This window comes from Euprymna scolopes, chromosome 37 (assembly GCF_053919585.1).
Source record: "Euprymna scolopes isolate OS-2025 chromosome 37, ASM5391958v1, whole genome shotgun sequence".
Lineage (NCBI taxonomy): Eukaryota > Metazoa > Mollusca > Cephalopoda > Sepiida > Sepiolidae > Euprymna > Euprymna scolopes.
In genome coordinates, this window is record NC_136518.1 from 5,266,462 (window position 1) to 5,280,995 (window position 14,534).

A 14,534-nucleotide genomic window follows, 5' to 3' on the forward strand; every position below is an offset into this window, starting at 1 on the left:
GAAGGTCGAGGTAAAATCAGATGTGGCCAAATACTAATGGTAAACTGAGAAGAAAACGATTTGTTGTCAAGTTCTTTTTTATTCCATCAGAGGTCAATATATGTATACAGAGTCTGAACTAGTTTTTCTTTGTTCTGTCAGAGGTTAGTATGTATGTACAAAGTTCGGGCTCGTTTTTCTTTGTTCTGTCAGAGGTCAGTGTGTATGTACAAAGTTCGGGCTGGTTTTTCTTTATTCTGTCAGAGGTCAGTATGTATGTACAAAGTTCGGGCTGGTTTTTCTTTGTTCTGTCAGAGGTCAGTATGTATGTACAAAGTTCGGGCTGGTTTTTCTTTGTTCTGTCAGAGGTCAGTATGTATGTACAAAGTTCGGGCTGGTTTTTCTTTGTTCTGTCAGAGGTCAGTATGTATGTACAAAGTCCGGGCTGGTTTTTCTTTGTTCTATCAGAGATCAATATGTGTACAAAGTCTGAACTCGTTTTTTTTTTTTTTTGTTTCATCACAAGTCAATATGTGTGTACAAAATCCGCACTGGTTTTTCTTAGTTCTCTGTTAACCTGGAAGTTTTGTGTGTGTGTGCACGATCTCCGAATTCCTTTATCCAATAATCAGATGTATCTAATTCCTGGTTGAAAATAGATATGTTTGGAGGCAATTACTGTTAGAAGAATTGGCAATAAAGATCGCCATTGAGTAGTTGCAATTTGCATATCTTTGACAGAAAAATTGGAAAGTAAAAAATTTTGAATGATGAACTGAGAACCCAAACATGAGAAATGAAAGGTATAACTCGGATGTAGACACTAGTTGTTCAGTTGTGTGTGGGGGGAGGTCGTCTTATTTTGAGTCAATGTTCCTATTTACGACACATCAGCACTTTTGTGGGAGGTTGGGTATAAAATAAAAGCAAAACCTTTTTATATCTTATCTGCACATCTTTTGACCGTGTCATCTCCCCTGCAACAAAAGCGCATAATAACAATGCAAGATCCATTTCTCTAGACAATTGGAATTTTATTTGTTTCACAGTCGAAGTTGCATCCCTGTTCTCTGCTCATCTTTAAGAGGATGAGAATTTCTCTATCGATTCATCTGCTACATTGCTATCTCTCGCCACTTCCATGAAAAGTCTTTCAGAATAACTGACAACTGTGTCTGTTGAACTCAATCTGAATTCTGACCGACTAAAAATGTCCCATGTGCGTTTCTATATATTTTAGGTGTAGAGGAGACAATAGACATCCGCTGCGACTCACGTGATACTTCCTTTTTCCATCAACGGAGAGACGGAAACAAAACCCGATTAGACAATGCCGAACAAGCAACAGCTGTAATTGCTTCTCTCAGTTTTAGTTGATTTCTTGTTTATAATCTATACTAGCGGGGGATACCCGGCGTTGCCCGGGTGTTTGGAGGTGTGTCATGTTTTAATATTATAAAAAAAAAACACGATGTTATAAAAAATTCCTACATCACTGAAATGTCATTATGCACTCAACGCTCGTCCTTGTCAAAGATGTTCCAGTTTTAAGCCCGAGTCAATCAGTTTGATTTGGTTCGACATCTTGATCCCGTCTGCACTAGAAAGCCTAGACCTCAAATTTTAAATAAGTTTTAAAGGACTTTACTGTGATACTACAAACTGCCCCCATTCCAACATAGCCAGAATCACATATGAAAACAAAATGTGACACAAGGGCGTTTTTAATGTGGGATAAACCAGCTCCTCCAAAAAGGGGTTCTCTGGAAGTACGCAAAAATAAAAATTGCCTTAGTATAGAAAGGTCCCTTCCCCTCCATTGACTAAGAACAAATTAACTTGAGTGTAGCATCAAGAAAGATACTACACTCTAATCCTGGCCAGTGCCAGAATCACTAGGAGTAATTAGCTAAGAAACAAGTAACAATATAATAACACAAATCCATTGTGTTACACAGACCCAATGAAGCCATGGCAATTATTTGTTAACTTGGTGGCTAGATAACAATGGAGACAGTAAGCAGAAGAAAAAGCGTTTATGGCTAGTTTCAAGTAACAAGCCGAAAGACAATCAGACGTTCAGCTGAAGGCAAATATATTCCAGAGATATTGTAGTGATGGGGGAAGGATCTCTACATTGGCCAAATAAGGTCATCACTCAGGCAGACATAACTGGACAATAAACAGCAGATAGTATTTAATCAGAAGATGCCAACAAGTTGATTTTAGTATGGGTCACAAACTGTACCAGTAAAACTTTTAGATAATCCAGCAGAACAGTGAATTTTACTAATTATGCACAACGAATAGCTCCTGTTGATACTGTATTTGTGTGATACTTAGGCACGTCATTCGAGCAACCTGGAATTTTTCTGTCAAGAACAATAAGAAACATATTTCAATTTAGAAGCTTTTTTATCTTTTTCTTTTTTTTTTCTTTATCTTTTTTATATTTTTAAAATCTTTTTTTTTTTCTCTTTTCTTTATCTTTTTTCTTTTTTTTTTTTTCAAACTGACGGGCTAGGATTTGGAGGAATCAAATATGTTATTGATGCATTTACTTTGTATAGTCATTTTTTAATTTTTTTGGCAAACTTTTACTATTTAAAAACAACAAAAACAGCAACAAAAAAGACATTTAATGTAAAAGTACTTGTGTTTTTTCATGTATTTTTTTTGCATTTTTTTTTCATTATTTTTTTTTGCATTTTTTTTCATTATTTTTTTGTATTTTTTTTCATTATTTTTTGCATTTTTTTTCATTATTTTTTTTTGGCATTTTTTTGCATTTTTTTTCATTATTTTTTTGCATTTTTTTTCATTATTTTTTTGCATTTTTTTTCATCATTTTTTTTCCATTTTTTTTCATTATTTTTTTTGCATTTTTTTTCATTATTTTGTTTGAATTTTTAACATTATTTTTTGCATTTTTTTTCATTATTTTTTTTCATTTTTTTTCATTATTTTTTTTGCATTTTTTTTCATTATTTTGTTTGCATTTTTTTCATTATTTCTTTGCATTTTTTTTTCATTATTTTTTTTCATTTTTTTTTCATTATTTTTTTGCATTTTTTTTCATTATTTTTCTGCATTTTTTTCATTATTTTTTTGCATTTTTTTTTTCATTATCTTTTCATTATTTTTTTGAATTTTTTTTCATTATTTTTTTGCATTTTTTTTCATTATTTTTTTGCATTTTTTTTCATTATTTTTTTTCATTTTCTTTCATTATTTTTTGCATTTTTTTTCATTATTTTTGCATTTTTTTTTCATTATTGTTTTGCATTTTTTTTTCATTATTTTTTTGCATTTTTTTTCATTATTTTTTAATTATTTTTTTCATTATTTTTTGCATTTTTTTCATTATTTTTTTGCATTTTTTTTTCATTATTTTTTTTGCATTTTTTTCATTATTTTTTCATTATTTTTTTTCATTATTTTTTTGCATTTTTTTTTTCATTATTTTTCCATTATTTTTTTTCATTATTTTTTCATTATTTTTTTCATTATTTTTTTGCATTTTTTTTCATTATTTTTTCATTATTTTTTTGCATTATTTTTTTTCATTATTTTTTTTCATTTTTTTCATTATTTTTTTTTTCATTATTTTTTTTGCATTATTTTTTTGCATTTTTTTTTTTTTTCATTATTTTTTTGCATTTCCTTTCATTATTTTTATAACTAATTTAAAGTAAGCTGTTTTTTCTTTTCATGGAGAATTTTTTTCCTGTAGAGTGCGGCTGGGCAACCATTTTCTTTTTTTTTTTTTTTAATTAATTGAGAAATGAGTAACAAAATACGGTACTACACATGTATATAATCAAATAACATTATGTAATCAAATAACACCGTAAGGCCGTAACCAGGGACTGGAAAATATCATATCCCGTATCGTAACCTAAAAAAAATCCGTATCCTATAGCCACCGTATCCCAGAGTTCTACTGTAAATTAAAACAGCCGGGATATTACTTTAGAATTAGGTAGACGTTTTTACAGTTGCATCAGACGATATTACTTTTTTTTTCCCCCCAATATTTTCCTTAAAGATCGTTAGGGTTTGTGCTTTTGGGGCACAACCTAAGAAAATAAATGGTAAATTTTCAGATTAGGTCCACCTCAACAATTTTCTTTTAAATGGCGACTTTCCTAAGTTTTCGACTATGCTGAATACGAAAATCACATTGAAATTTTGCAGAAATAATCAGTTATCGAGATATAAAAAGTTGTATTATGCATTGTATTCTTTGGCGGCTATTTTTTTACGCATGCATAAACAAATCTGCTCATCTATGACAGACACTGCACGCGCGTAAAAAAGATGGCCGCCAAAGAATACAGTGCATAATACAACTTTTTATATCTCGATAACTAATTATTTCTGCAAAATTTCAATGCAATTTACGTATTCAGCATAGTCGAAAACCTTTAAAAGTTGTCATTTAAAAGAAAATTGTGGAGGTGGACCTAATCTAAAAAAATACCAAATAAATAATTCAACACAAGCTTCTGAAACCACGAACGCAAAAACTTCAATAAATGTAACAAAGAAAAGGTTTATTCTGGCGAATGTTCACAGGGAGATATATTCCTGGTCAAAACCCGACTCTGGCCACCTGGTGCAGTCACGGTAGTTATTCCCAGTGGAAATCGTCGATACCGGATGAAATAATACAGAGGTGGAGAGAGAGTGAGGAAAAGGGTCTGATCTGCTTGGCGTCTCTCTCGGTAAGAAAGAGATTTTTTCCTTCAAACCGGAAGCTGTCCTGATTGGTCAGTATGTGGCCAAATAACACAGGGGAGAGGCATTGGTTTCTGAAAGAAAAAGTTCTATTTGTTTCTGCTACAGATCGTCTGCTCCTTTACTGTACATTGATTGGCTGATCGGTGTCTTATGTCAGATTACAGTCAAACCCGAGCACATGACGTTACGTTCCGAGCAAAATCAAGCAGACGGTTAGTTACGTCTGGCTCAAATTCTGCACAAGTACCGAGTGCATTTCCTTCATGAAATACTAGCAGGCTGCCCGGTTGTAAAATATGCATAAATTGTCAAGAACAAAAAGAAGCAACAGATTTTAATTTAGAAGAATTTGCCAGCTTTTTTTTTTTTTTTTTTTCAGACTGACGAACTAGGATTTGAAGGAATCAAATACGTTGTTGATATATTTACGTTTTCTTGTCATTTTTTTTTGTTTGTTTTTTGTTTGTTTGTTTTGGCAAACTTATACTATTTAAAACCAACAACAACAAAAACACTATAAAATAAACCATTTACGATTTTTGAAAATAGCAGACATTTTTTTCTTTTAATTTAAAGGAATTCTTTTTTCTTTATACGTTTGACTCGTATTTTTAAAAATATTCTCCAAAGTTAATAAAAAAAAAAATAGACATGTATTTTCGCAAAGATTTTTAATGAAAATAAATACAAAAAACGGTAGAAAAAAATTGTCATGGGCTAAATTTGTTGTGGCTAAATATTACACAAATAGAAAATCAGCAGGAGCAGTTGTCGTGCTTTAATTTGTCACACATAATTAATTGTTGTGGGGTACAAATCATCCCTATTTCAGAACTAAGTGGAATCAACGAGTCATGTGAATACCACTGGTTTCATAGACAAAATAGAGACATTCATACCATGTTTAACCGCACGCTACGAACACGTTCCTCTCATACCACTTTAGTGGCTCCTGTATTCTTTATGATAAATACATATTATATTTTATACGCTTTACACTACTTGTGGTTTCTTTCATTTGTGACCCCTAGCACGGGTCTGCAACATTAATAAAGCTGATTAATCTGATATCAGAAACTAAAGGTACCGGAAAATCGATTTTGCATCTGTATTGATTTCCTTTTTTCCAATAACATTTGACCCCCGCAGAGCACAAAGCTGCAGGCAAAAAAAATTTTTTAAATAAAAAAATGAACAAAAAAGAAACTTGTCACGTGTCGATTAGAAGAAACGCAAGAATGATGCAGGAAAGATTACAAAGAAAATTAGTGATGGGACGATTCCAATATAATTACTGATTCTGTTACAATTACCGATTCCAATATAATTACTGATTCCAATATAATTACTGATTTCGTTACAATTATCGATTCCATACTAAATTCCTGATTCTGGTACTATTACCGGTTCTGATTACGATTCTTTATAAATATTTAACTATAAAATGGGTATTTCGTCCCGATTACCCTAAAAACACATCTCCAATGTGCATTTATTTTCTAAAACGCAAAAGCACACTTACGATGGGGTATACTATAGATTTTAATTTTACTGGAAGTTTAAATCAATAAATATTTATTATTTTATTATTACTATCAACAGTGAAAGATTTTTCTTGTCCGAAAATAAGAAAAAAACAAAGATAATTAAAGGAATCGTTTTGGCATCAGAAAATAAGGACAATTTTTCCGATACCGATTCCAATATTCCAGAAAGTTCCGATTCTTCCGATTCCCGATTAATTGTCCCAACACTAAAAATAATGAGAAGGATGTTGTAGTTTGGTAAATAAGCATAAAAAAAAAAATTGTCGAAAATTCCTTCTAATATTGTCATTATTCTTTTATATACTAAGGTGTTTCCTGTGAACCACATTGATATAGCCTTCAAACAAAACTCTTTCCCTAAAAATATTTTTGAATGAAAGAGTTGATTCTCTTGTTGGCCAGTATAATTCAGAAGAAATAACTTGAATATAGTTCAAGGGAAATAACTCTACTTGTAATTGAAAAAAAAAAACGTATTGTTTCTCTGACAAAGCATATATTTTTCTTTTTGCCTCTAGGAAGCCATTAACAAATTGAAGTCGCAAGTCCCGAGTCCTTTGGACGAAGGAATGGAGCCGTGGTTCGACCGTTTCATGAAATTAGCAAACGCTCTGTATAAGCAAGACATAGAGCACAACGGTAATTTATTTATTATTTTATTAACGAGTTACAAGGCATGGAGGTTAAAAGCCACTCGAGGATAAAGGGTAATGCATACAGGCAAAAGAGAAGGAGAACAGTTGAAATATTTAGTGGGGAAATTTTATGTCGAATCGGGTAATTTTATGACGTTTCTGAATTTTGAATATGACGATTGGTTATTCATATTATTTGGATTCATCGGACTACTGTTCTCATCTTTAGTGTGATTTTCACAACGTTTCGGTCGATGTAACCTCCAACCTTCTTCCGGTGTATCTTGTCGAACTCAGGAATGCTTCTGTCGAATTCGTGAATGTTTCCGTCGAACTCGGCAATGTTTCCGTCGAACTCGGCAATTTGGACGGAATTTTGAATGGAACCCTTTATTTACTTCATGAGGGTTTCGAGAGAAACATTTCCGAGTTCGACAAGATACACCTAAAGAAGGTCGGAGGTTACATCGACCAAAACGTTGTGAAAGTCATACACAAGATGAGAACTGGTAATTTTAATAAAGGATTTTATGCTTCAAGTTCTTTAGATTTTCAAATATTTATTCATGGTGTTTGGTTTGATTCGTTTGTAGAGGAAAATTGTTTGTTTTTTTTGTTTGTTTATTTTTGCAAAACATGATTGAGTTTTATAAAGGGAAAGGAAAGAAAAGAAAAAAACGATAACGTCAATGTTTGGGAAATAGATGGGGAGAAGAAAGTAATCATCCGTGTCATGTTGATATAATATATGAGAAATGGTGACAAAGAGGGTGTTGCATCAGTTGACAGAGAGAGAGAGGGAGAGAGAGAGAGAGAGAGAGAGAGAGAGAGAGAGAGAGAGACCGTGTCTGATAATATCAATCTTTGTATGATGATTGCAACGTCTTGGCAGACACTTAAAGTCCATGAGCCCAAATGCCTGAGGGAGTATCTATACAAAGATGATGTTACAGAGTCTTAGCTTTGTACGACAGCTAAGTCTCTCTCTCAGTTCAAAATGTTGAGATCCAGCGACAAGCAAGAATAAGATAGCCAGCAACAAATTAAACTGCGGACCAGCTTAATGCGGGTACTGGTCTCCCACTGTATGGTTTTTTAAATCAGAGATTTGCTTCTCCTAGAAAGGTTGCCTTCACCATGGCTTACGGGAGCCCTCTCCACCCGAACACACATATATACACACACACACACACACACACACACACACACACACACACAGTGCTAGTTGGCCGTTGACCCAGAAAAAGGGTTAATTCGCCCTTTGGAAGTTCTTGTTTTTAATCCTTCAGGGAGACTAGCCACCCTCACCAAACAAGTCTGATGGGGAACCAGTTTAGTCGCTGGTGATCCGATCATGAGGCAGGTAGTACTGGTTTACATGGTACCAGTAGCATATGACATGACCTGACATACCTATCTTATATATATATATATATATATATATATATATATATACATATACTAGCACGCCGTCTAGCATTGCCCGGTCGTAAAATATGCTTAAATATATTTTAACTTATACAGATTTCGTATTTATTATTATTTATTCTTTATTGATTATTATATTGTACCCAATATATAACTGATAGAACAAGAGCATGCTACCCCTGTGAAGTGAAGTTCTGCTCGAAATTTCATGCAAATTCCCGAGTTTGACAGAAACATTCATGAGTTTGACAATATACACCTGAGGAAACATTGTGGAAATCACAATCAAGATGAGAACAGTAATCTGATGAATTCAAATAAAACGATTATTATATTGTACCTAATATATAGTAATGATTCTAAAAGTTTTAAAAAGAAATTTAACTTTGGAACCATCATTTAGAATCGAAACCAAAACATTTAGCTATCAGGTAAGTACTGTATTTATTTATTTATGCATTAGTTACGACATTGAATCTGATGAGTCATTGTGGCAAAATTGTGCCGGATCTTATTTCGATTTCAATGTGATAATTATTGTTCAATTAGCCTGGGTGCCCGGCGTTGCCCGGCATTGCCCGGGTGTTTGGAGATGTGAGCAGAGCATAAAAAACAAGTGCCAGTAGGCAGGTAGGCTCAAACCCGTACAGCAAAGGAGGAAAAGAATGTGAAAAAAAAAACGTGACGTCTTTGCTGTTGCATCCATCGCCAAACTGGAAGTGGCGAAAGTTTAAATTAAGGCTAGTCAATCGAAAAGAGGTGATGACTTTCGAAAATATCAGCGAAAAAAGAGACCCCTCCCTGTAGAAAAGTGTCCAGTTCAGTGTAAAGGCATCAATAATTTTTCGATATTTGTTGTCCGAAGGGTCGAACTTAAAAACGATACTAATCTCGTAAAAATCCGTCACCTTGTCGAAAGTTGTAGGCAGACATACAAACATACATACATACATACATACATACATTTAAACAGACAGGTGAGATTTATATTATAGACTAGCGGGGTGTACCCGGCGTTGCCCGGAGGTTTGGAGGTGTGTGTGTTAAAAAAAAAAAGACAAAAACGTTGGCCGGGTGTTTGGAGGTGTAAAAGAAAAAAAAAATTTTAGTAGGAAGGTAGGATTGAACCCCGAAGCCTTGACGCGAAGGTGGAAACGAAAGGTAAAAAAGCCAGGCACCTAACCATCTCGGCCACGAGGGGAATTGATAAGCGTGTTAAGTTAAGGTTTATAAAGTGAAATATGCAGGTGCGAGGAAGTGGCGTGATGTTTCACACAGTTTTGCGCTGAAAGACAGTTACTGTTTCGCTCGCCCCATCATTCGCTTTTTGAAGACGTGGAAAAATAGCTGGTAAAACCCAGGCAAATTAAATACACACGCGACCCCCGTTCTTAAGTCGTAGATGTTATGATTGAGACGTGATATAAAAAGTTTTAAGAAGGAGCGAGCCAAGCAAGAAGGCCGACGAAAAAAGCCTTTTGCAGATATACACAAATAGTGAACACACATACATACATTTTTGCTTTTATATATATAGATTATAATTAACAAGTCCCTTTAAGAATATTTCAGGTTGAGCACTGTTTGGGGAATAATAACTAAAAAGGCAGTCAACTAGCATTTATGCAATGTTCATGACTTCCACTCATGCAGACACTCTATATTGTTGGTGTTGGGGACAAAGGATCTCTAAGTGCCACAGGCTGTGGATCACTACCTCCGCCAGTGAGGTCTTCTTCCCTTGTGATGTTATCTTCTGGGGAGCGGGAGTCGTCTTAGGTAGCTCTACTGCCTTGCTGATTTTCAGGGGTTCCGCGGGCTGCAACCTAACCCCATCATTTCCTGCTCCAGCTTTTTAGGTGGATGAGGTCCCCTTCAACGGGGGACCCTCTAGGGGAGCAATATTCCTCATTTGGGGCGGTATTCCCTTCTTGGGAGGAATATTGCGCTAATTGGTATGTTCACCTGGTGTCAAATTCGGCAATTGTTTGGTGGCCCTTTGTGGCTGGGTTCGAATCTTCTCATCAGCAAGAATTGTCACTCCTACACTGATAATTGCGTAAGCATGAAGCACTAATATCTGTTGGTCTAAAGAACAATTATTATTTAATTATAATTATATATCTAGTGTATATGTGTGTGCGTTTTTATTACCGTTTTTAATCTGCTTGGTTACACATGTTTCGATTCGTGTTAACAATCCGATAATTTTGTAGTGGCTAGTGGATATATTATACATCCACCAGTCGTACAAAATATGAAAAATTTGAATTGGGAAAGGAAAAATGAATTGCTTTGAGGAAGGAACAAACAACGCGTTTACTTGAATTAAACGAACTAGGATTTATTTCGTGAAGAAACAAGTGAAAGAAAAGGGTACAACATGTGTTCATGTCCGCGTTCGTCTCTTGCTGTTTACTGGTGAGAAGGAGAAAGTTCATTGTTGTAGAGAAAGGGAGAAAGTCAATCCAGTTTGGTGTGCGTCTCTCGCTGTTAGCTGGTGAGGAGGAAAGTCTATTGTAGTATAGAGAGAGAATGAGAAAATGTAAATCCAGGCCACGGAGATAGAAAACGTATGAACTATTAGCTCGTGCCCCATACATAGTCGCAGGGGACGTGAGACACGCGCCTCCCAAAAGGGAGGCGGGTGGTTCGTCGAACCTCTCAGCTCGAGAGCTGGTCCGGAAAAAGGGCTGGAAACAGTTTGTCTCTTGCTTTTATAATTGTTTCCGGTAGTCTTTTGCGCATGTGTGGATTTCCTATGAAAGGGAAGTGACGTTGTCCATGCGTGCGTACGTTAGCGAACGTGAATATATGTGCATGTGTGGACGCGCGCGCATATTTTTGTGTGCGCGTATGTATAAGACAAGTAATATAGCTTGAGATGTGAACGCGTGTTTTTGTGTGAGACTAGAAAAGGCTCCCACAATTTCATCAGAAATGTGAAGTCCAATGAAATTATACCTTTTTCTATATATATTTATAAATGCGTACATATATTTGTTTAAAAAAGTTTGCCTGCCAAACTACTCTGTCAGATTTTGGTCTACAGACATGAAACTTAATTTATAGGATATTTGAACCCATGCAAAACTTTATCTTTGGGTTTTAGCTGGGTAAAATTGGTGCAAACGTGTGAAAATTAAAAATATGGAATTTGCAAGGTGAAGGTCGAACGACAGCATTACAAATATGTATGCATAACGTAATAGTTATTGGTTCATGTTTTAATTTTTAGCCTTGCAGCAAACATGTCTTCATAACTCATGCATTAACACCAAAGGAAAAAGTAAGTCGTTTTGGTTTCGATTCTTGGTAGTGGCGCACGAGTCATTCTTTTTTTTTTTTTTACCTTTCAAATCATTACTATATATTGGGTGCAATATAATCATCTATATATATATATAAAAGGCACACACATTTTTGTATGTCTCGAAAAGGCTTTTTCGCCGACGGTCCTGGTGTTGGTGGGGGGGTTACTATCGCTTAGAAGTGTTTATATACCCCCTAGATAATAATATCTACGATTTGCGAACATAGGTCACGTCTAGATTTATTTACGTTGATTTATACAAAATTCTTGCTATTTCAGCCCGTCTTGTGTTCGTTCAGCTTTTTTGTATAAAACCGAAACTAATTCAAAGCTAAGAATTATTCCTGGCAATTGCACCAGGGGAACGTCCAGTAGCAATCAGTTTTGATCAACGTGGGGGCAGACTCCTTATATCAGACATTTGCTATTCAATCTGGATAATCCCCTTTTTATGGGGAACTGGTCCCCCCCTCCAACATCTTGGGGAAACAACCAGCTAAAGTTGGGTAAACAAACCCAAAAGCTGCCCCGCAGTAAAAGTTAACCCCGCTAATTCTATTTGACCTTATTAATGAGGTCAAATAGAAGCAGCAGAGTTAACTTTTATTGCGGGCACGTGTCAATTCTGTTTTTAATACTTAAATTCAACTGTGTTTCAGTTGCTCTTAGTTGTCCGAGCGGGTAACGTGTCAGGTTTTTTGCACACTTTCTTTTCCACCTTCACCTCAAGGATTCGGGTTCGATCCTAACTACTTACCAAAACTTTTTTTTTTTTTTTAAGTCCCCCTCCCCCTAACACAAACACCCGGGCAACGATTTTTTTTAAAGAAGTTTTGACATTGTTTTTATATATATATATATATATATATATATATATATATTTTGATTCCCTCCCCCACCCGCACCCACCTCTAAACACCCAGGCAACGCCGGGTACCCACGCTAGTATAATAAATACGAAATCTGCATTAATCAAAATATCATATTTACAGTTATTTATGACCGGGCAATGCTGGCAAGCCTGCTAATATATATATGCTGGTTTCTATACCTTTTTCATCTATAATATAAATCTCATCTGTCTGTTTAAATGTATGTATATATGTATGTATGTATGTCTGCCTAAAATTTTCGACAGAGGCGAAGGATTTTCACGAGATTGGTACCGTTTTTAAGCTCGACCCTTCGGATGACAAATATCGAAAAATTAGCTAAAAACATTCATTTCTTCACCCTCAACTGGGCAATTTTCTACAGGGAGGGGGGATCGCTTTTTACGATAATATTTTCGAAAGTCATCACCTCTTTTCGATTGACTAGCCTTAGTTTAAACCTTCGCCACTTCCGTTTTGGCGATGGACGCAATAGCAAAGACGTCACATTTTTTTTTTCACATTCTTTTCCTGCCTTCCTACTACCACTTTTTTTTTTCTGCTCAACACCCCTCCAAACACCCAGGCTAGTCTTTAATATAGTAAAAGAAAACATCAGATATCGATAGTGCTTCAATTTCAAGACATGAAATTTAAGAGTTTGGAACTTTATTTACACACTGGCGTCAACACGCTCACAAAATTAGAAGAGTAGGAATATAAAATGATCCTTAGTAGGCCGGAAACTGGAAACTCAAAAATACGAACGAACATTTGGCCAAAATTTATAGTCTTTAATTTTATTATATTCTTCAAAATAAGCTATCTCCCTTTTTCTGGTTTTTATTTACAAACTAGCAGGTCGCCCGGCATTGCCCAGTTGTAAAATAGAACCCTGTCCAAGAATGAGAGACTAGTAGCAGATATGCCAGCCCAAATGTGACATCAATAGTCTATGGCCTGCAGGTTTTTATATAAAAGGATTAGGGGTAGGGAAAGGATGGGAGGTGATTAAGGATGCCATAGAGGCCACAACCAAGAATACCTGAAATGAATAACGTTGGAAGTGTGTAGATTCTGACTCCATATAAAGACAGACAAATATTGAAGGTTGAGAACCGATTTTATTTACGACCAACAATTTGTATTAGGAGAGGCAAAGTGTTCGTAGGATGGAATGTGATTTAACAAAGGAGATGAATGTTCGTAAAATGTTTGTAGGTATGTATGAATTGACAAGGAATGAATGTTCGTAAAATGTTTGTAGGTATGTATGAATTGACAAGGAATGAATGTTCGTAAAATGTTTGTAGGTATGTATGAATTGACAAGGAATGAATGTTCGTAAAATGTTTGTAGGTATGTATGAATTGACAAGGAATGAATGTTCGTAAAATGTTTGTAGGTATGTATGAATTGACAAGGAATGAATGTTCGTAAAATGTTTGTAGGTATGTATGAATTGACAAGGAATGAATGTTCGTAAAATGTTTGTAGGTATGTATGAATTGACAAGGAATGAATGTTCGTAAAATGTTTGTAGATATGTATGAATTGACAAGGAATGAATGTTCGTAAAATGTTTGTAGGTATGTATGAATTGACAAGGAATGAATGTTCGTAAAATGTTTGTAGATATGTATGAATTGACAAGGAGATGAATGTTCGTAAAATGTTTGTAGGTATGTATGAATTGACAAGGAATGAATGTTCGTAAAATGTTTGTAGGTATGTATGAATTGACAAGGAATGAATGTTCGTAAAATGTTTGTAGGTATGTATGAATTGACAAGGAATGAATGTTCGTAAAATGTTTGTAGGTATGTATGAATTGACAAGGAATGAATGTTCGTAAAATGTTTGTAGGTATGTATGAATTGACAAGGAATGAATGTTCGTAAAATGTTTGTAGGTATGTATGAATTGACAAGGAATGAATGTTCGTAAAATGTTTGTAGGTATGTATGAATTGACAAGGAATGAATGTTCGTAAAATGTTTGTAGGTATGTATGAATT

At 34.8% G+C, this 14,534-nt stretch overlaps 1 protein-coding gene across 4 annotated transcripts in view; it reads left to right on the forward strand.

Annotated features, from left to right (window-relative positions):
* The window catches only part of LOC145261047 (uncharacterized protein C1orf87-like), a 164,131-nt gene that overhangs the window by 142,885 nt on the left and 6,712 nt on the right, over positions 1–14,534 (forward strand). For all 4 annotated transcript variants that reach the window (XM_080119208.1, XM_080119207.1, XM_080119209.1 and 1 more), the window contains exon 11: positions 6,788–6,908. In XM_080119208.1, the coding sequence (XP_079975334.1) occupies positions 6,788–6,908 (121 nt within the window). The remainder of the gene's footprint in view (positions 1–6,787; positions 6,909–14,534) is intronic.